This window comes from Sus scrofa, chromosome 9 (genome assembly GCF_054392235.1).
Source record: "Sus scrofa isolate SSC_HxYL_T2T_F1_AM1 chromosome 9, Sscrofa_HxYL_maternal_Yorkshire_Landrace_v2.0, whole genome shotgun sequence".
Lineage (NCBI taxonomy): Eukaryota > Metazoa > Chordata > Mammalia > Artiodactyla > Suidae > Sus > Sus scrofa.
This window is the reverse complement of record NC_139391.1, coordinates 107,170,553-107,190,658: the sequence shown is the minus strand read 5'-3', so window position 1 is coordinate 107,190,658 and position 20,106 is coordinate 107,170,553. Positions and strand designations below refer to the sequence as shown.

Here is a 20,106-nt window from a genome sequence, read left to right as displayed (position 1 = left end):
ATTGAGTATTGTTTGGGTCTGAAATTTAAGTTGGAATATCCTATTTTGCTTATTAAAGTAGTTGAATTAGTACTAAATGTGCAAGAAATTTTTTTAAGTAAAAATAAACTTTTAATTCTGAAAATGAAAAATGTCAGTATTATTGCATAGTTTTCTAAGATGTTATGAAAAATACAGCCAATATTTTCTACATGAGGAAATTTTATTTTCTACAAGACTGGCCTTTTATTCAGAAGGAAAATTTATAGTAATGTTTTTGAAATTAATACTTAATGAGGAAGCCAGTGTAAAATGACCTTCTTTCTTAAATATAAATGAAACTTTATCAGTTTCCAATATACAGAGAAGCTAGTACTGAACTAACCCTAAGAAGTCCTAGGGAAAATGACATTAATAGTTTATAATTCAATAATAATAGTTTATAATTATGTCCAAGTTAAATGTTAATTGTCAGATATCTGTGGTTGTTCTCATGTAGTTTCTATACTCTTCCTATAGTTTGTTTAAAATACTAATTTTGTTAAAGAGTAAAAGCAGATTTATCTCTGGAAATCATTACAACAAACCTGTTTCAAATTGAGATTTTTCTTGAATATTTGGTGTAAAGGATTTGAGAGCAGCATCAAAACGTACTTAGGGTAAAATCTGATTTATAGATAGTATTCAGTAAAGTTGACCACATACTTAAATTTTCTTTCATAGATGAATATCTGTTTCATGGGCTTAACTTTGTTTAAATCTCTTGTAAGCTCCTTTAAATTATTGTTGGAGAGTTCCTATTATTGGCTCAGCGATAACAAGCCCAACTAGGATCCTCATTCATGATGATGCAGGTTTGATCCCTGGCCTTGCTCAGTGAGTTAAGGATCCATTGTTGCTGCGAGCTGTGGTATAGGTTGCAGACCTAGCCTGGATCCTGTGTTGCTGTGGCTGTGGCATAGACCGGCAGCTGTAGCTCCAATTCGACTCCTAGCCTGAGAGCTTCCATATGCCACTTCCATTTACGGTGTGGCCCTAAAAAGCCAAAAAAAAAAAAAAAAAAGAAAGAAAATTGTTGGTGTATGCTTTCTCCTCCACTTTGCGTGGAGATTGTGTCCTGACCTTCAGAGGCCCATCTGGTTACCAATAAATATTTATTGAGTAAAAAACACTTGAAGCTAGCAATTTCACAGTCAAAAGGACTGTTGTCAAACTACTGATGTGTTTGTTAGGTGGCCAGATTTAGAATTATACTTGAGACAGATTTGGAATGAGCTATTTCTTGCTATGACTTTTCTCGCTGTTATAAAATACACCAATGTGCCTTTCATCTCTTAGCATTAAAGATGGTAAGAAAATAATTTGGTTAATGCTCTACAAGGGTTTCATGGCTCTGATGCAAACATAGTTTCTGATTGTTTTATTATTATTCCTTACTGTTACTATACTAAGGAAATTGGTGCTTTCTCTTAGTGTTCTTGTCTCAGTGTTTGCCTTCTACTCTTTTTCTCAAGGAAATGTTAGAGGTTAACTATTAGATTCTTGACTTTATCCTTGAGCCAAGCTTAACACCAATTTGAAATAAAAGACTGGGATTAATTTAGACTACAAAAGTCTTTTTTTTAATTGTAATTTTATTTATGTATTTATTTATTTATTTTGCTTTTTAGGGCCACACCCACAGCATATGGAGGTTCCCAGGCTAGGGGTCAAATCAGAGCTATAGCTGCCAGCCTACACCACAGCCATAGCAAAGCAGGATCCGAGCAGTGTCTGAGACCTACACCACAGCTCACGGCAATGCACGATCCTTAACCCACTGAGCGAGGCCAGGGATCGAACCCCAAACCTTATGGTTCCTAGTCTGATTCGTTTATGCTGTGCCACGATGGGAACTCCTAGACTGCAAAGAAATCTTAAGCTATCTCAGCTTGTCAAGTATTGATCAAGTTATACCACTTTTTAGTATTAGGAAGGTAAGAGTCACATATATATATATATATATATATATATTTTGTTGTTGTTGTTTTTGTTTTTTTGTTTTGTTTTGTTTTTGTCTTTTTTTAGGGCCGCACCCATGGCATATGGAGGTTCTCAGGCTAGGGGTTGAATCGGAGCTGTAGCCACTGGCCTACGCCACAGCCACAGCAATGCCAGATCCAAGCCACATCTGTGACCTATACTTTATCTCATGGCAATTCCGGATCCTTGACCCACTGAGCGAGGCCAGGGATCAAACCTGCAACCTCATGGTTTCTAGCTGGATTCACTTCCGCTCTGCCACAACAGGAACTCCTGGGTTTATATATTTGAAGTTGCTTCTTGAAGTCCAACTTTTTTAAAATCAACTATTGTGAAGTTTCCATGTGACACACACAGTGGGTTAAGGATCTGGTATTCCTATACCTGTGGTGCAGGTTGCAACTGCGGTGTGGATTTGATCCCCGGCCTGGGAACTTCTACATGCTGTGGGTGTGGCCAAAAAAATTCAACTGTTGAAGTATAATTTATGTGCAGTAATACACATGCTTGTTTTAACTATACAGTATGATGTGTTTTGACAAATGTATACAGCAATGTTACCTCTACTACAACTAAAATAGAGAACATTTTGTTTCCCTCATGTACCTTGACTGTTAATTTCCCCCCTTGTTACCCCAGCTCCAGACATTTATTTTCCATCTTTACAGGTTAGTATTGCCTCGTCTAGGATCTCATATAAATAGAATCATTTGTTGCCAGACGTCTTTCTCTCAGTCAGCATGTTTTTTGAAATTCAGCTATGTTGCTACATGGATTAGTAGTCCATTCCTTCTTGTTATTGAGTGGTATGTCATTGTATGGAAGATCAGGTGATTTATTCATTCACCTGATGAAAGACATTTGAGTTGTTTCCAGTTTGAGGTTTTTATGAATAAAGCTGTTATGAACATTCCCTTAGAAGCCTTTGTGTGCATATATGATTTCATTTTGTTTCAGTAAATACACAGAAATGGAATTATAAGGTCTTAGGGTAAGACAGAATAATCGTATACAGAGGGAATTCTGTGTCTACAAAAGAAGCACCAGAATTTGTCTAAGTCATACGATTGTAAAGTATTGAAAAGTCAGCATATTAGCAGTGAACATTTTGAAACATTTTGAAAATGAAAAGGAATAGCATAAAAATTATGAAATACTTGGGAGGTAATTTTTAAATAAATGACTCAAACTAAAAACTATAGAACACCAATGAAAAAAATTAAGTAAGACTTACAGAAATGTTAGAAATATTCTCGTTTATGGATTAAAAGTATGGATTATTGCTATGTCAGTTTTTTCCCAAATGATCTATAAATCAGCCCAGTCCCAATCAGAATCCCACTAGATTTTCTTTTAGAAATACAAAGAACCTGATGTAGGCAAAAGAGCCTTAGAGGAAAAGCAGAACAATGTTGGAGGATTGTTCTGCCTACCTATCATTTTTAAGCTTTCTTACTGTGAAGCTACAGTAATAAGAGAGGGTAGTATTAGTGTAGAGATAGACATAAAGAGCAATGGAATAGAATAGTGTCTAGAAATAAACCTGTTGTTAATTTTTAGTGAACGTACCAAGGTAATTCAGTGGAGAAAGTAGTCTTTTCAAGAAATGGTGCTGTAATAACAGACTATCCATATGTAAAACCAAAAATTAAAAACAAATAAACCTGGACTTGTATCTTACACCATACAAAAAAATTGGAATGTAATAAAGAACTAAATGTAATCATTAAAATTATAATACTTCCAGGAGTTCCTGTTGTTGTTCAGCGGAAACGAATCCCACTAGTATCATGAGGATGTGGGTTCTATCCCTGCCCCCCCAGTGGGTTGGGGATCCCATGTTGCTGTGGTGTAGGCCAGCAGCTGTAGCTCCAATTTGACCCCTAGCTTGGGAACTTGGATATGCCGTGCGTGTGGCCCTAAAAAGCAAAAAAAAAAAAAAAAAAAAAATTACACTTCCACATAAAACATCAAAGAATGTTTTGCATTAGACAAAGATTTCATGAACCATAAAGAAAAATGATATCATTAAGATAATGAAAAGGCAGATTACAGACTGGGAGAAAATATTTGAGGTGTGTGTATATAACTTGTATCCAAATATATAAAGAACTCTTACAATTTAAAAATAAGGAACAACCCAGTTAAAACTGGGCAGAAGATTTGAACATATATTTTATAAGGTAGGCAAATAGCCAATAAGCACATTAAAAGTAGTTCAGTATAATTGTGTCATAAGGAAAATGAAAATTAAAATCACGAGATAACACTATACACCCCTAAAATTGCTTCCAAAAAAAAACCAAAACCAAAAGCTAATTAAAAATGTAGATTAAGCACAAGGTTTATACACTGCCCTGGGCACTGTAGTAAAGTTTGGCACTGTATAAAATTAAACATAAAAATCCTGTAATTTCATAATTCTTTTTCTGTTCCTGAGATTAAAAACTTCTCCTGGGGCGGGGGGGGTTCCTTCTATCTTTTACTTGGAGTATTTAGACCATTTACATGTGATTTAACTATCATTCAGTTTAGATTTAAATTTAATATCTTTTCCCCATTTGTCTCTGTTTTCATTCCTTTTTCCTATGTTTCTTTCTTACCCTTTTTTTTTTTTTTAGTTTTTTATTGCTTAAACTATTTGTTTACTAGTGGCTGCTCTAAAGTTATCATAGTCTATGTAATGTATAAGAATGTGCAATAGTATACTGCCATCTCCCCCCACCCCCCCCATTTATGGCCTTTGCAGTAATTATTGTCATACATTTTACCTTTTGTATGCTATAACCCCCCTCCCCCCAGTATGTTGCTTACTTTGGTGTTCAGGAATTATTTCTAAAAAGAGTTTTTAAATGAGAATAAAGTGTCTTCATATTTACTATTACTTACATTGTTTTTCCCTTTAAATAGATCTACCCTTTCATCATAGTATCATTTTCCTTTCTTAAAGAAGTTCTTTAATATTCTTTGTTGTGCTGCTCTTCTGATGACAGATATCTCAGCTCTTGCTTGTGTGAAAATATTTTTGTTTTACATCTTTTAAGGAGATTTTGGAGGATATAAAATTCTAGATTGAATTTGTCTTTCAGTACTTTAAAGGTAGTTTTCTCTCTTCTGGCTTGCATTGTGTCTGATGAGAAGCCTGCAGTCATTCTTGTCCTCTTTGCCTAATATATCAATGTAATGTCTGAGTTTTAGATTTTGTCTTTATCACTAGTTTTTTAAAATGTGGAAGTTCCTGTCATGGCTCAGCAGTAATGAATCCAACTACTATCCATGAGGATGTGGGTTCAATCCCTGGCCTTCCTCAGTGCATTAAGGATTTGGCATTGCTGTGGCTGTGGTGTAGGCCAGCAGCTTAAGGCTCCTATTCTGGGAACCTCCATATGTGGTGGATGCATCCTTAAAAAATAGACAAAAATATAAAAATAAAAATTTAGTTATAATTTGCCTTGGTGTGATTTTTTTATTATTTATATTGCTTGGAATTTTATTCCAGAATTCATTTTTGTGGAGTTTACATTGTGGCTCAGTGAAAATGAACCTGAGTAGTATTGATGAGAATGCAGGTTCAATCCTTGGCCTCGCTCCATTGGTTTAAGGATCTGGTGTTGCTATGAGCTGAGGTGTAGGTTGCAGACGTGGCTCAGATCTAGCATTGCTGTGGCTGTGGTAAAGGCCGGCTGCTGCAGCTCCAGTTTGACCACTGGGAATTTCCGTATGCTGCAGGTGCAGCCCTAAGAAAAAAAGACCCAAAATATTCATTTTTAAGGATATTTTATAAACATATATTTATGTATTCTTTTTTGTTATTGTTGTCTTTTTCTTTGGGGCTGTACCCATGGCATATGGAAGTTCCCAGACTAGGGGTCTGGGCTATCCTGTGCCACAGCCACAGCAACGCAGGATCTGAGATGGGTCTGCAACCTACACAACTCACATCAGTGCTAGATCCTTAATCCACTGAGTGAGGCCAGGAATTGACCATGTCGTTATGGAAGCTAATCAGGTTTATTACTGCTGAGCCACAGTGGAAACTTCATATTATATTCTTAATTAATTGAAGAATTTGGGAATTTTTAGAATTATATTTAAAGACACTATTAAGCTCAGCAAATGGTGTGGTTATTTTATAAGGGCTTTTCTTTTTTTTTTTAGTGATTTTTATTTTTTCCTTTATAGTTGGTTTACAGTGTTCTGTCAATTTTCTACTGTACAGTAAAGTGACCCAGTCTCACACACACACACACACATGCATGCACACACATTCTTTTTCTTACATTATCTTTGATCATGCTCCATCACAAGTGACTAGATACAGTTCCCGGTGCTATACAGCAGGATCTCATTGCTTATGCATTCCAAATGTAATAGTTTGCATCTGTTAACCCCAGATTCCCAGTCCATCCCACCCTCCCACCCCTTGCCAACCATAAGTCTTTTCTCCAAGTCCATGGGTTTTTTTAATGTGTAAAGGTTCCTTTGTGCCATGTATTAGAGTCCAGATAAAAATGATATCATATGGTATTTGTCATTGAGTTCACTTAATATGAGAGTCTCTAGTTCTGTCTGTGTTGCTGCAGATGGTATTATTTTGTTCTTTTTATGGCTGAGTAGTATTCCATTGTGTATATGTACCACATCTTCTTAATCCATTCATCTGTCAGTGGACATTTAGGTTGCTTGCATGTCTTGTGAATAGTGCTGCAGTGAATAAACGGGTGAGTGTGTGTAGGAATGTTTTGTCCAGGTGTATGCCCAAGAGTGGGATTGCTGAGTCATATGGTAGTTCTATATTTAGTTTTCTGAGGTACCTCCGTACTGTTATCCATAGTGGTTGTACCAATTTAATTCCCACCAACGGTGTAGGAGGGTTCCCTTTTCTCCACACCTTCTCCAGCATTTGTTATTTGTGGACTTACTAATGATGGCCATTCTAACAGGTGTGAGGTGGTAGGTACCTCATAGTGGTTTTGATTTGCATTTCTCTAATAATCAGTGATGTTGAACATTTTTTCATGTGCTTGTTGGCCATCTGTATATCTTCGTTGGAGAAGTGTCTCTTCAGGTCTTTTGCCCATTTTTCAATTGGGTTGTTGGCTTTTTGCTGTTGAGTTGTATAAGTTGTTTGTATATATATTTTAGAGATTAAGCCCTTGTTAGTAGCATTGTTTGAAACTATTTTCTCCCATTCTATAGGTTGTCTTTTTGTTTTTTTATGGTTTCTTTTGCTGTGCTAAAACTTGTCAGTTTGATTAGGTCCTTCCTATTGGTTTATTTTTGCTTTATTTCTGTTGCCTTGGGAGACTGAACTAAGAAAACATTCATAAGGCTGCTATCAGAGAATGTTTTGCCTGTATTCTCTTCTAGAAGTTTGATGGTGTCTTGTCTTATGTTTAAGTCTTTAAGCCATTTTGAGTTTATTTTTGTGCATGGCGTGAGGGTGTGTTCCAGTTTCACTGATTTACATGCAGCAGTCCAGTTTTCCCAGCACCACTTCCTGAAAAGACTGCCTTTTTCCCATTTTATATTCTTGCCTCATTTGTCGAAGATTAATTGACCATAGGTGTCTGGGTTTATTTCTGCATTTGTTATTCTGTTCCATTGGTCTGTATGTTTGTTTTGGTACCAGTACCACACTGTCTTGATTACTGTGGCTTTGTAATATACCCTAAAGTCTGGGAAAGTTATGCCTCCTGTTTGGTTTTTGTTCCTCAGGATTGCTTTGGCAATTCTGGGTCTTTTGTGGTTCCATAAAAATTTTTGGATTTTTTGTTGTAGTTCTGTGAAAAATGTCATGGGTATTTGATAGAGATTGCAAATCTATCGATTCAATGAATCTATAGATTGAATTGATAGATTGCTCTGGGTAGTATGGCCATTTTTACGATATTAATTTTTCCAGCCTAAGAGCATGGAATATGTTTCCATTTCTTTGGATGTGCTTTAATTTCCTTGATTAATGTTTTATAGTTCTCAGCATATGTCTTTACCTCCTTAGGTTTATTCCTAGGTATTTAATTTTGGGGGGTATTGTATTTTTATATTCCTTTTCTAATATTTCATTGTTAGTATACAGAAATGCAACCAGTTTCTGAATATTAATCTTGTATCCTGTTACTTTGCTGAATTCATTGATCAGATGAGTAGTTTTTCTTTTTTTTTTTGTCCTTTTTTAGGGCCGCACCCACAGCACATGGAGGTTCCCAGGCCATGGGTCTAATCAGAGCTGTAGCTGCTGGCCTACGCCACAGCCACACCAGATCTTTAACGCATTGAGCAAGGCCAGGGATCGAACCCACAACCTCATGGTTCCTAGTTGGATTCGTTTCTGCTGCACCATGACAGGAACTGCAGTAGTTTTTGTGTGGAGTCCTTGTGTGGAGTTCTTAATTTTCTATATATAATATTCTGTATATAGTATCCACCATCACCCTAATACCAAAACCAAAGATACTACCAAAAAAGAAAATTATAGGCCAATATCTTTAATGAAATTTGACACAAAAATTCTCAACAAAATTTTAGCCAGCCCATTCCAATAATATATAAAAAAGATCATATACCACGACCAAGTAGGATTCATTGCAGGTTCACAAGGATGGTTCAACATAAGCAAATTAATCAACGTCATACACCACATTAACAAAGGAAAGTCAAAAATCATATGATCATCTCAATAGATGCAGAAAAAGCATTTAACAAAGTCTAGCATCGATTCATGATAAAAACTCTTACCAAAGTGGGAATGGAGGGAACATACCTTAACATAATAAAAACCATTTATGACAAAGCCACAGCCAGTATAATACTCAATGGAGAAAAGCTGAAAGCCTTCCTGCTGAAATCTGGAACAAGACAAGGATGCCCATTCCCACCACTGTTATTCAACATAGTATTGGAAGTCCTAGCCATAGCAATCAGACAAACAAAAGAAGTAAAGAGTATCCAAATTGGAAGAGAAGAGGTAAAATTGTCACTGTATGCAGATGACATGATACTATATATAAATACTTTTCTAATGAATGTCTCTTAAATTTTAAGAGTTATTTAGGGATTTTGGTATCATTGCATCTTTATTTAAAGAAAGTATTCCCTTCCCTCCATATTTACCTATAATTTTTATGTAGTATTTTTAATTTAGAACTTGATTTATCGAAGTATTGACCTTAATTTTAAGCTGAAACAGTTTTTTGATTTGTATAATTAACTCATCATTTTAATTTTTCAAAATATGTTACACATCACTGTAATAAAATGAGGTGAGGCTGCTGCTCCTGGAAATCCCCACACCTTTCCTAGAGCCCTGAAGGCATGTCTGCTTCCTACCTCTTAAAATTCTCTCACTTCCCTCCCTTCAGAGAGTTGTTTTGAGAGCACGATCTCTCCCTTCTCCATTCCTTGACCAATGAATATAGTTTCTGCTCTCTTTTACCAAAAGAAAATGTATTAAGTAAAAACAGTGAAATGAGATAAATTGTTTTTATCCGTAAGTTGTTTTTGTTTTCTCTTTTTTCCCCAGTAGGTAACTCCCATCTTTACTTATGTTTTTTTTTTTTTTTCCCCACAAAGTCAATCCAGTTCTTTGAAATTCTGGGACATAGCTTCTTTGAAGAAAAGAGTCTAAGTCCTTCAGGAAAATCAGGTTGCATTTAAAGTCCCATCTCTGAGCTCAGTGTTCAGAAGAATTTGTCCAGTTGCATAAATGCGTGAGAGCTTAATTTCAGGGGAATTTCTGTTCCTTTACAAAGGTTTGAAGAGTAGCAAGTCTCATGTTCATGATAGCAAACCTCATAGCAATGTTTAGGTTGAAACTCATGCCGTTACTCCTTTGTTTAAAGATGTGACGTCATCTTTATTTATTTATTTATTTATTTATTTATTTTTGCTATTTCTTTGGGCCACTCCCGCGGCATATGGAGGTTCCCAGGCTAGGGATCGAATCAGAGCTGCAGCCACTGGCCTACGCCAGAGGCACAGCAACGGAGGATCCGAGCCGCGTCTGCGACCTACACCACAGCTCACGGCAACGCTGGATCGTTAACCCACTGAGCAAGGGCAGGGACCGAACCCGCAACCTCATGGTTCCTAGTCGGATTCGGTAACCACTGCGCCACGATGGAACTCCATGACGTGATCTTTAATTACAGTATTTTGGTTTTGACCATAGACTATTTTTTGCTTTGAATTTAATTGGTGGAGTGAAACATTAGTGGCAGATTCTTCATTATCTCATATTCTTTTTTAGGCCTGATCAACCCCGAATAACCAAAGATGTGATTTGTTTTCATGCTGAAGATTTCTTAGAAGTAGTTCAACGAATGCAGTTAGATTTACATGAACCTCCATTGTCTCAGGTATATTTTAAACTGTTATTATCATCAGGTTAATTTTTATCATGGAAAAAACTTATTGGTATTCCTTGCTTTTGTTTTTTAGTGTGTCCAGTGGGTTGATGATGCAAAACTTAATCAACTGAGGAGGGAAGGTATTCGCTATGCCAGGATTCAGCTGTATGATAATGACATTTATTTTATTCCAAGGAATGTTGTTCATCAGTTCAAGACAGTTTCAGCTGTATGCAGTTTAGCATGGCACGTTCGGCTTAAGTTATATCACTCAGAGGAGGACACTGCTCAAAATACAGTCATGCATGAAACAGACACATTGCCGGATTCCAAGTCATCAATTCTTGGACCTCATGCTGACAATGTGATTTGTGCTGTAAGCAAAACCTCCTTGGATTCTATTTTTCCAGACAAACTTCATTCTAAATATGAGTTACAGCAGATTAAACATGAATCTGTTGCCTCTGTAAGAATCAAGGAAGAACCTGTGAATGTTTATATTCCTGAAAAGACTGGAGCACCAAATAGTATGGATGGCAAGAATGTTAAAGCAAAATTGGATCATATTCAGTTTACAGAACTTAAGATCAATGTGGACTCTAAATTTGACAGCAGCAACAAAGATTTAAAGGGAGAATTGTGTCCTAGAAATCTCATAAGTCTAGTTGATACAAGGCAACATAGTTCAACACATTCGAATCAAGATAGAAAAGATGATGACATTTTGTGCTAAATTTGTACATACCATTAAAATTTTTTTTCTTAAACTTAATGTAATAAAGATTCATGAATTCTGAAAGCAAGCCAAGGACTTGCTCCCGAGTCTGTTACAAATTATAGTTTATGTAGCTTTGTAACATTCCTCAGTGCCTGTCCATAACTGTGAAGTATCAAAGCACTTAGGGCCAGATGCACTGTAAACATTGCAGGTTTAAACAAAAGGAGTCTTTAAAGAAATCATTTGCGTTAGAGTTGTAGGTTTTAGAATAGAGCTGACATTAACATATATTTTTTTTTCTTCTTTTTGTAATATGAGCCAGAATTCTTTTTTGACAGTTTAAGGCTTTTCCATAGAGCTTATTTATACCAATTTTTTTTTTATTTTAAATATGTCACCACTGTAGTGTAAATAGCTTTTTAAAAATCTTTTTAGTGTGATTTATACTGAAATGTGAGCCACTTAATAAAGGTTCATTATAAATATGTTTTCTGTTGAGTCTGCAAAAAAAAAAAAAAAAAAAAAAAAAACCCAGACAATTCATTTAAATCATTTATTATCATCATCTATTATGTTTCTGCTGGTATATCCATTTAGAGTGCTAGTGGAGTTGAAACGTGTGATTCAAATCTAGTGAGTATTTAAATTCCCCACACTGTGCAAGCATTTTTAAAGCCAAGATTCAGTTATGAAAGCATATTTATGTGTGTGTATGTATGGGAATATGTATGTATATCATATTTTGCATAACTTCTTAATTTGCTGAATAAGAAAAATATGTGAAACTTTCTAGTCTTATTACTCCCTTGAATACTTTTAAAAACATTTGTATTCAACATGAAGAAAGCAATTTAGGTAATAGAAACAATGTTATAAGTTGGGAAAAACAAGGTCTGTTAGTGATACCTAACTCTTCTAACTTGTGGCCAGACTACATAGCCCTATCATGAATTTTCTTTTTAGTGTATGAAATAAAAAGTTGAGAATATTTACTAATAAGCACCCATACTTAATAGAATGTAAGAAAAAATTTTATAGAAAGTTTAATTGTAAGCAATTAAAATCCTCTATCACTTTTATTGGAGAACAGGAAGAAAATATGGCAAATAGAAAATATTAAAAGCATTGACTCTACTTCCATGTACACTGAGATAACAAAATATGATTATTAATCTCATCTTCCTCAGCATCCCTCTCCCTACCCTAGCAAGATAAACAATTCAGAGTACTTTTTTTTTTCTTCAAAAGAAACTCTAGGAAGTAAAATTGGGATAGGAAACAAGATTGCCAATGCCTCCCTAAAGATGATTATAAAAAACAAATTTTTTTCAATAATGGGCTTCAGTGCTGTTTAGATTGCTTTCACTACTGTAATTAAAAGTCAAATAAGGTGTGGTTCAATGTTAGGAAATCTTTTTTGGCAAATCTGTTTTACTTGTATTTGGTATTTTTCTGAGCTCATACTTTGGTTGATGTCTTTCACTTGCGGTTGTTTGTGCTGCCTTTTCAGCTAGTGTTGCTATTCCTATTGCATTGGTTTCTGCTCTGGCCTCATTTGTGGTACCCATAAAACTTCTTATCTCTGTGATTAAGGAGAAGCCACTTAAAGGCATTTCACTAGAAAAAATAAACTGCAACAATGATGTCATTTCTGGCCTCCAATTTAAAAAGGGTAGGCAAATATTGTAAGAAATCTCAGAGGTTTGTAGGAAATCAGTGTATTTGCAACATAAAAATTATGGGATAAGAAATGTGTAAATCATGAAAATGTAAATAGAGATTTTGTTTTACATGTTGCTTTCTCATCCTGTTCCTCAGTACGTTAAGCTTCTATTTTAAGCTAAATTTATGTATTTGCACCTACCTTTTTGGGAGGCAAAAGTTTATATACAAACCAGTATTGAAAATTAGATGGGGATATCGTTAAAATGTTTAAGTTTTTCTAAGTGAAAGGTGACATATTTAACAAGATTTGTTTTAGTTCCAATCTTCCAGGGTCATACACATACATATATGAGACCATATCATAATAAAATGTTTTTTGGGTTTCTCTCAAGATATATGAGCCTTAAACTGTTAACTTAAAGACATATGTAAAACAATCAGAGTGGTTGCTTTTAGGAGTAGTTCCTATATAACCTATAGTCAAACTTCTCCAGATTTCGAAAATTTAATTGTTTTGTAAAATGCTTACATCTCTATGAAGGTGAAATATAAGTAAGTGGGCTCATTTTTCAAGATCACAGCCTTATCACCTTGAATAATGCTTATGTTCCAGTCTTACGGGTTATAATTTTAAAATTCTCAGATGTGTTCTGAGAACTTGCTGGCTACCTTTGTTACATACAAATAATTTTTATTTCAATACTGCATTATATTAATGGTTTTCTCATTAGTACATTCCGGTTCTTTATCTGAACACAATTTTTTTGCTGTTATTTTCAATTTCTTGGACCAGAATAATAAAGCACTTAAGATATAGTTTCTATATGATCTCATACTATAAAGAATAATCAGTCATTATGTACATTATTAAATTGCTATACAGACCTTTATGGAGAAAAAACTAAGGTACCTCAGTGGTGTCTGCTAAAGTGGTTTTTTTCCTTTTTAATTATTTTTGTTCATAAGCTTTTACTAAGTAATGTATATTCCATACTCAGGTTAGCTGTTTAGCTATCAAAAGAGTTAAGCATTTGTGATATTTAGTTGAAAACTTTACTAAAGCCATATTGATTATCTTCTTTGTCGCTACAGCTATTGACCTTAAATAAAGATTAGGTTGATCTAGCACAACACTTTGTGTGTGTGTGTGTGTGTGTGTGTGTGTGTGTGTGTGTGTGTTTAAGTGTAAGATTATTGAAAATACTGTTTGATTCCACATATATTCACTTGTAATCCATTCTGTAACTTTGCGGGGGTGGGGAGGGGGTGTTTAAGTATTCAAGGTGTTTCATTAGTATTTCTGAGTGTAAAAGAGGTTTTCCCCAAATACTTATGGCAGGTAAAATCATCTTTGTAAATAATAGATTAGCAATGTTTTGGTAAATTTGGATTCATTTCTTTTTTTGATAATTTTACTGTCATGTAAAGAAATAGCTCAGTTCATTTTGCATTTAGCAAAAGTGCAAGAGTTATATTTGAGATTTGAGAGAAACTTTCCTTGTCTTCCACCTTTCAATAAATGCTAAAATTGATAACCATAACCTTTTAACCTTTGTTTTGTAATTCTTTTCTTTCTTTTTTTTTTTTTTGTCTTTTTGTCTTTTGAGGGCTGCACCGCTGCATATGGAGGTTCCCAGGCTAGGGGTCGAATCGGAGCTACAGCACAGCAACCCGGTATCCGGTATCCGAGCCAATATCCGAGCCAAGTCTTTGACCTACACCACAGCTCACTCACGGCGACGCCAGAGCCTTAACCCATTGAGCGCCAGGGGTCGAACCCGCAACCTCCTGGTTCCTAGTCGGATTCATTTCTGCTGAGTCACGATGGGAACTCCTTGTAATTATTTTCTTATATTTGATGTTTTACTTTCATCTCGTTATCTTTAAAAGTTCTTGTTTATCGAGCTTCAGGAGAAACCATAAGATCTTGAGAGTGATTCCAATCTGAAAATTGTTTTTCGTCTTAAAAACTAATTAGCAAAAATTGACTTATGCCAACAGAGAAGAATATTGAAGATTACCTTGAACAAGGTCACTAAACTAGTAAGGTATGGGTGCTGGGATGGCATGGTAAATCACCTCCCTTTCCTCTAGAGATGACTGTTTCTATCCCAGGAGGGGAGGGCAAAAGTGCCATTGTTTAGTGTGGTAGAATGCATTGGTCTTTCTTAATCTTTCTTTTTTCTGTTTAACTACTTTGATATGTAAGCAAAATTTACTGGTTTTGGAATGTGCTATTTTCATGAGTTACCTTTGATATGATTGGCACTGACAGTATACCTCAGATAAGAAAATTAAAGAGGACAACTCAGGAGAAGTATAATTTGCTTTTCTCTCCATCCTGGCTCTTCTTTTCAGTTTTTCTTGTAACCCACTGCATATTGCACATGGGAATGTTAGCTTTTTAGAATGTTAGGCACAAGGAGCCTAAAAGCAGAGATGTCTTTACTTTTTAAGTTTACAGATGTGTATCATATTTCTTCTGGCAGAGCATGGAAAGGAGGGGGAAAACATCTTGCATTTTAGATTAGTTCTCTTCTAGGACTTCAGACCCAATCTGGGAATGTGAATGAGCTAACAAAATGTGGGAAACAATTATATTAACTAGAAATTAATACTACTTGTATGCTTTATTACTATTAACTACCTTCCAAAAACTGCGCTATTAAAATATGAAAACTGTGGATCCTTCTATACATTTTGAAATTTAGAATTTATGCATTTATGTATTTAAAATGTTAAATCTACACTTTCCTATAAAGTTCACTGCTTTTGTACTACTGAAGACTACAGGCTCAGAGGCAGGTCAATGCAGGTTGCAAATGCAGTTGCAAATATTTTGCATAAACAGTGCTGAAAATGCTATTTAGACAGTTAAATCCCTGCCTTGCCAAGTTTTCTCTTCATTTGAAATTTGTTCTCAACTGAGTCAGATTTTTATGTGAAAAACTCAAGTCTGTCTTCTTTACGAACAAACAAGCAAACAAAAAAACCGTTCTCTTGAGTCTGACTTTTGTTTATGTTCTTGTTCAGTCCTGACAAAGTCCTTGGAAATCTGTCTGCCTTCACTTCATCTCACTACAATTTCACTTTAGTCCTCAAAATTTAATCACTCAGCTGAAATGATTTTCTCAAAAGTCAAGTTTTGATTGCCAAGTCCAGAAGTATTAAGCATTTCTTAATACTTCTGTTTAATCCTTGCTATATTTGTTATCAATCATTTACTCCTTAAGACCCAATATGACCTGTTGTGGTTTTCCTGAATGGCTTCTTTTACTTGTCTACCACTATTTAAGTTAGTCTCTATGATTCTTTCCTTCAGGTCTATGCTTTTTCCCTGAATTATCTTCACGACCCTCTGACTTCAGTCAGCTTTAGTTTCTCAGTTAATCTTTAATGATCCATATTATCAAATAGAAATTATTCTCTTCTCCCTTGCACCCCAAGAATCAGCTGTTCATTCCCTCTTAGTTTGGTTGTTGGTCCATTCTCTCTACACAGTTAACCCATGGTAATCTGTTTTCTCTAGCTTTTCCTCTGTGTACGGTTGACCCTTGAACAACATGGGTTTGAACTGCAATATTTTTCATATTTTTCAACAAGTATATACTGCAGAAGTACACAGTCTGTTGTTTGTTGAATCTGAGAATGCAGAACCTCAGATATAGAAGGCTGGAGGGCAAATTGTAAAGTTACAGGTGGATTTTTGACATCATGAGCCCTCCTAACCCCTGCATTGTTCAGGGATCAACTGTATAATGTATCATGAAATTTTCTTGAGATGACTCTAGAAATGTTTATATTTGTCTACTCCTCTTGTTATAATAGATGTTCACAGTCACAGTAGATGTTTATCTCACTTGGACTCTTAAAGTAGCGTAAAATGGAGTTCCTGTTGTGGTATTAAGGACCTGGCATTGTCACCATAAGGATGCAGCTTGATCCCTGGCCTCACTCAGTGGGTTAAGGATCCAGCGTTGCCATGAACTGTGGTGTAGGTCACAGATGTGGCTCTGATCTGGTGTTGCTGTGGCTGTGGCATAGGCCTCAGCTGCAGATCTCTGTTTTGATCCCTAGCCCAGGAACTTCCATATGCCACAGGCGCGACTGTGAAAAGAAAAGAAAAAAAAAAAAAAGCATAAAATGTTCTGGGTTGCCTCCAGTCCTCTGCCCCTACCCCCATTCTATTCCATTATGTTACCATCAGATTAACCTTTCTAAGACATGTATGATTGCTACTCTTCTCATTAGAAATATCCCATAGCTCCAAAGAGCCTTTATGACTTGGCCATTCTTCCAAGCCTCATCTATCACAATCTCTTCCATGTGATGTGCGCAGTTTTCAACTTTATCAGTACTTGCCATTTCCTTTGTGTACTTTTAAAATCCTTTGCCTTTGCTGGGGAAAATCTCTGCCTGGAATACAACATGAAATCTTACTTCTATCTTCAAAACTCCAGTTAAACATCATCTCTTCTGTGTATCCTTTATTGACCTCATCTACTCCATCTGTCTCCTTACTTAGTATAAAGTCAATTTCTTGTCTCTTAGATCCTTTTTTTTTTTAAGGCATCTGTGGCATATGGATGTTCCCAGGCTAGGGTTTGAATCAGAGCTGCAGCAATGCCAGATCCAAGCCAAGTCTGCAGCCTACAATGCAGCTCTTGGCAACACTGGATCCTTAACACACTGAGTGGGCCCAGGGGTCGAACCAGCATCCTCATGGATACCAGTCGGTTTCATTACCACTGAACCACAATGGGAACTTCTATTGTATCCTTTCTTCACATCATTTAACATACATACATTAGTTAAGTGCATGTCAGTCTCCAGCTAAACTTCAGGCTAGAAGTTGCAATTTTTCTTTATCCCTTTGTATCCACAATACCTAATATATGGCACACCCTAGGTATTCAACAAATATTTGAAGAACAAAAGTTTAACCTTAACTTTATTGGGGTGAGAAAAAATTATATAGGCTTCTATAATTTAAAATTGGTCTCTGGCTTTTAAATTAATAATGTAATCCTAGAATTGCAACAGGAAGAAAAATGGAGAAAAATCAGCAGGAACTACAAAGAGACCAATTTTCTATTTTGTGCTTACTACAGTCTTAAAGAAAAAATTTAAGAAGCCCACTATTAGATATTTAGGCCCAATGGACTATGTGGAGAGAGTAAGTATTGTAAAGATATTTATACTTGTAAAGTAACTTTTTTTCCTTCAACTAGAGATACACTGAAAATTATTACAAATAAGGAATAAATTTTAACTAAAATGATTAAAATAGCAAATATAATTTAAGTAGCATATTAATACCTCATAGTCTAAAGCAGAATTTAGTTATTCCAGTGTCTCATTTGGCAAGATAAAGTCCAGTTATCTGGTTGTCAGAGAGGTATTCTGATTAACCTTGTGTTGTTTTCCCTATTGATATGTTGAAGCATGATAATAACATGTAATAGTTTTCCTTGTCTTTATTTTGTTGCATGCGTGGGAGTGGGACATTTTCACAAACTTCTGTAAAGCCATTTCATTGAGATGATATATGTACTGAGGGCATTTGTAGCAGCACAGCTATGGGTCATTAAAAGGGGATAGTACACTTTTATAATGCTGAAAAATTTCCTCACTTATGCTGTATTACTCATCTATAAAATACAGGGTAATACCTTTTGCGTTAATTGGTACTGAAAATTAAAGACAGAATATGCCAAAAGATTACCTAGTGCAGTGCTTGGCATACCATGTTATCTTCTGATCCAGGAATTAACACAGTAAAAACAGTAGAAGAGCTGTGTTCTGGGTCACCCTCATCATTTCACATCTTCCTCACATCTCTTCTGTATATTCCTATCTCCAATTTTGGCAAAGGATAGGCATCTGGGATAAGGAAAAAGTTTCATCAAGGGTTCAAAAGCGAGGTATGATGGAGGCAGGATATCAAAAACAAACTTTTTCCTAGTTCACTATTTTGCTCAGGGCTAACGGTTCAAAATCGTGTCACAAAATCGTGCTTTTTCCTGATGTGAGTGAATTATAAATTTGTGTTTGTAGTGTATAGATTATAGCAGTAGTAAATTTGCTTTGTAGTATAAGGTTACCAGTATGATTATTGTATGATTGGCTAACCTGAATACAGGGAAAGCAAAATGAGAGTAAAATGTTGAAGTGTATTCCGTCTCATAAAATAGTTTAACCCAGTGTTTATCTAGCATTTGATAACTGGTATCTTCTTTTGATCCCTTTTTTTTTCTTCTTCAGTAAGAAACCTATTTATGGAAATAGCATTTGGAGTTAAGCTTCCCCATTTGCCGATGACCAGGGGCTAATTTCATTTCATTTATCTGGGCTTTAGTTTTTCCATCATTATTCCTTCACTAAGTCATGAATTATAAGGATACCAATAATACTTTGAGGAAGAGGGATGTTTACTGTGTAAACACGATCAGTCAAGGTTAAAGGAAACTTACTTGGTATCTACTATAATGCTAATAAAAACTAGTAACTTTCCTCTCAATAAAGAGAAGTAACTTACTTGTCTTGATGATGTAGGTGGATAGTAATATGCCTGCCTTTACATGAAAGTGGTTCTGTGGTTTCCTCTCCTTTTTTGGCCATCACTAATGTTCATTAATCAACATCATTTCCTCATTACTTATTACTGTGCTGTGAAAAAGTAAAAACCAGATGACGAAATTTAGTAAGGTTAATAAACTTTAAAATTATAGCCCAAAGGTGGATCTCTACTTCTTCAAGCTTTATGCAGCTATTTTTCTGAATGCTTGAAAGCTCTCCATTGGTGGATTTGTGGTCATGTTTTATGTGGTGATGGGTGGTGCCAACTACATATGGCCGCTGTGTTCATGAAATATTGTTGAATAAGTTATGGATCCTTCGAGTATCTATTTCCTACTCTCCATATTTTCTTATAAAAAGTTATTTTGGGAGTTCCCGTCGTGGCGCAGTGGTTAACAAATCCGACTAGGAACCATGAGGTTGCGGGTTCGGTCCCTGCCCTTGCTCAGTGGGTTAACAATCCGGCGTTGCCGTGAGCTGTGGTGTAGGTTGCAGACGCGGTTCGGATCCCGCGTTGCTGTGGCTCTGGCGTAGGCCGGTGGCTACAGCTCTGATTCAACCCCTAGCCTGGGAACCTCCATATGCCGCGGGAGCGGCCCAAGAAATAGCAACAACAACAAAAGACAAAAAAAAAAAAAAAAAAGTTATTTTGTTCACAAGTTGCTGTATTCAGAATTATTGATAAATATTTGCCCAAACAGATCAAGTTGCTACTTGTCCATGTTGATCTGGAATTAATAGCTTCACTAAGAACCTTTCAAGTTTAAGTTTATTTCTTAAGGCAGTATGTTCTTT

At 35.7% G+C, this 20,106-nt stretch overlaps 1 protein-coding gene across 2 annotated transcripts in view; it reads left to right on the top strand.

Moving 5' to 3' along the window:
- The window catches only part of RSBN1L (round spermatid basic protein 1 like), a 71,329-nt gene extending 57,056 nt beyond the window's left edge, over nucleotides 1–14,273 (top strand). For both annotated transcript variants that reach the window (XM_084977423.1, XM_021102552.2), the window contains 2 exons: nucleotides 10,250–10,358; nucleotides 10,441–14,273. In XM_084977423.1, the coding sequence (XP_084833549.1) occupies nucleotides 10,250–10,358; nucleotides 10,441–11,082 (751 nt within the window). In that variant the 3' untranslated portion in view covers nucleotides 11,083–14,273. The remainder of the gene's footprint in view (nucleotides 1–10,249; nucleotides 10,359–10,440) is intronic.
- Nucleotides 14,274–20,106: the final 5,833 nt, after the last annotated feature.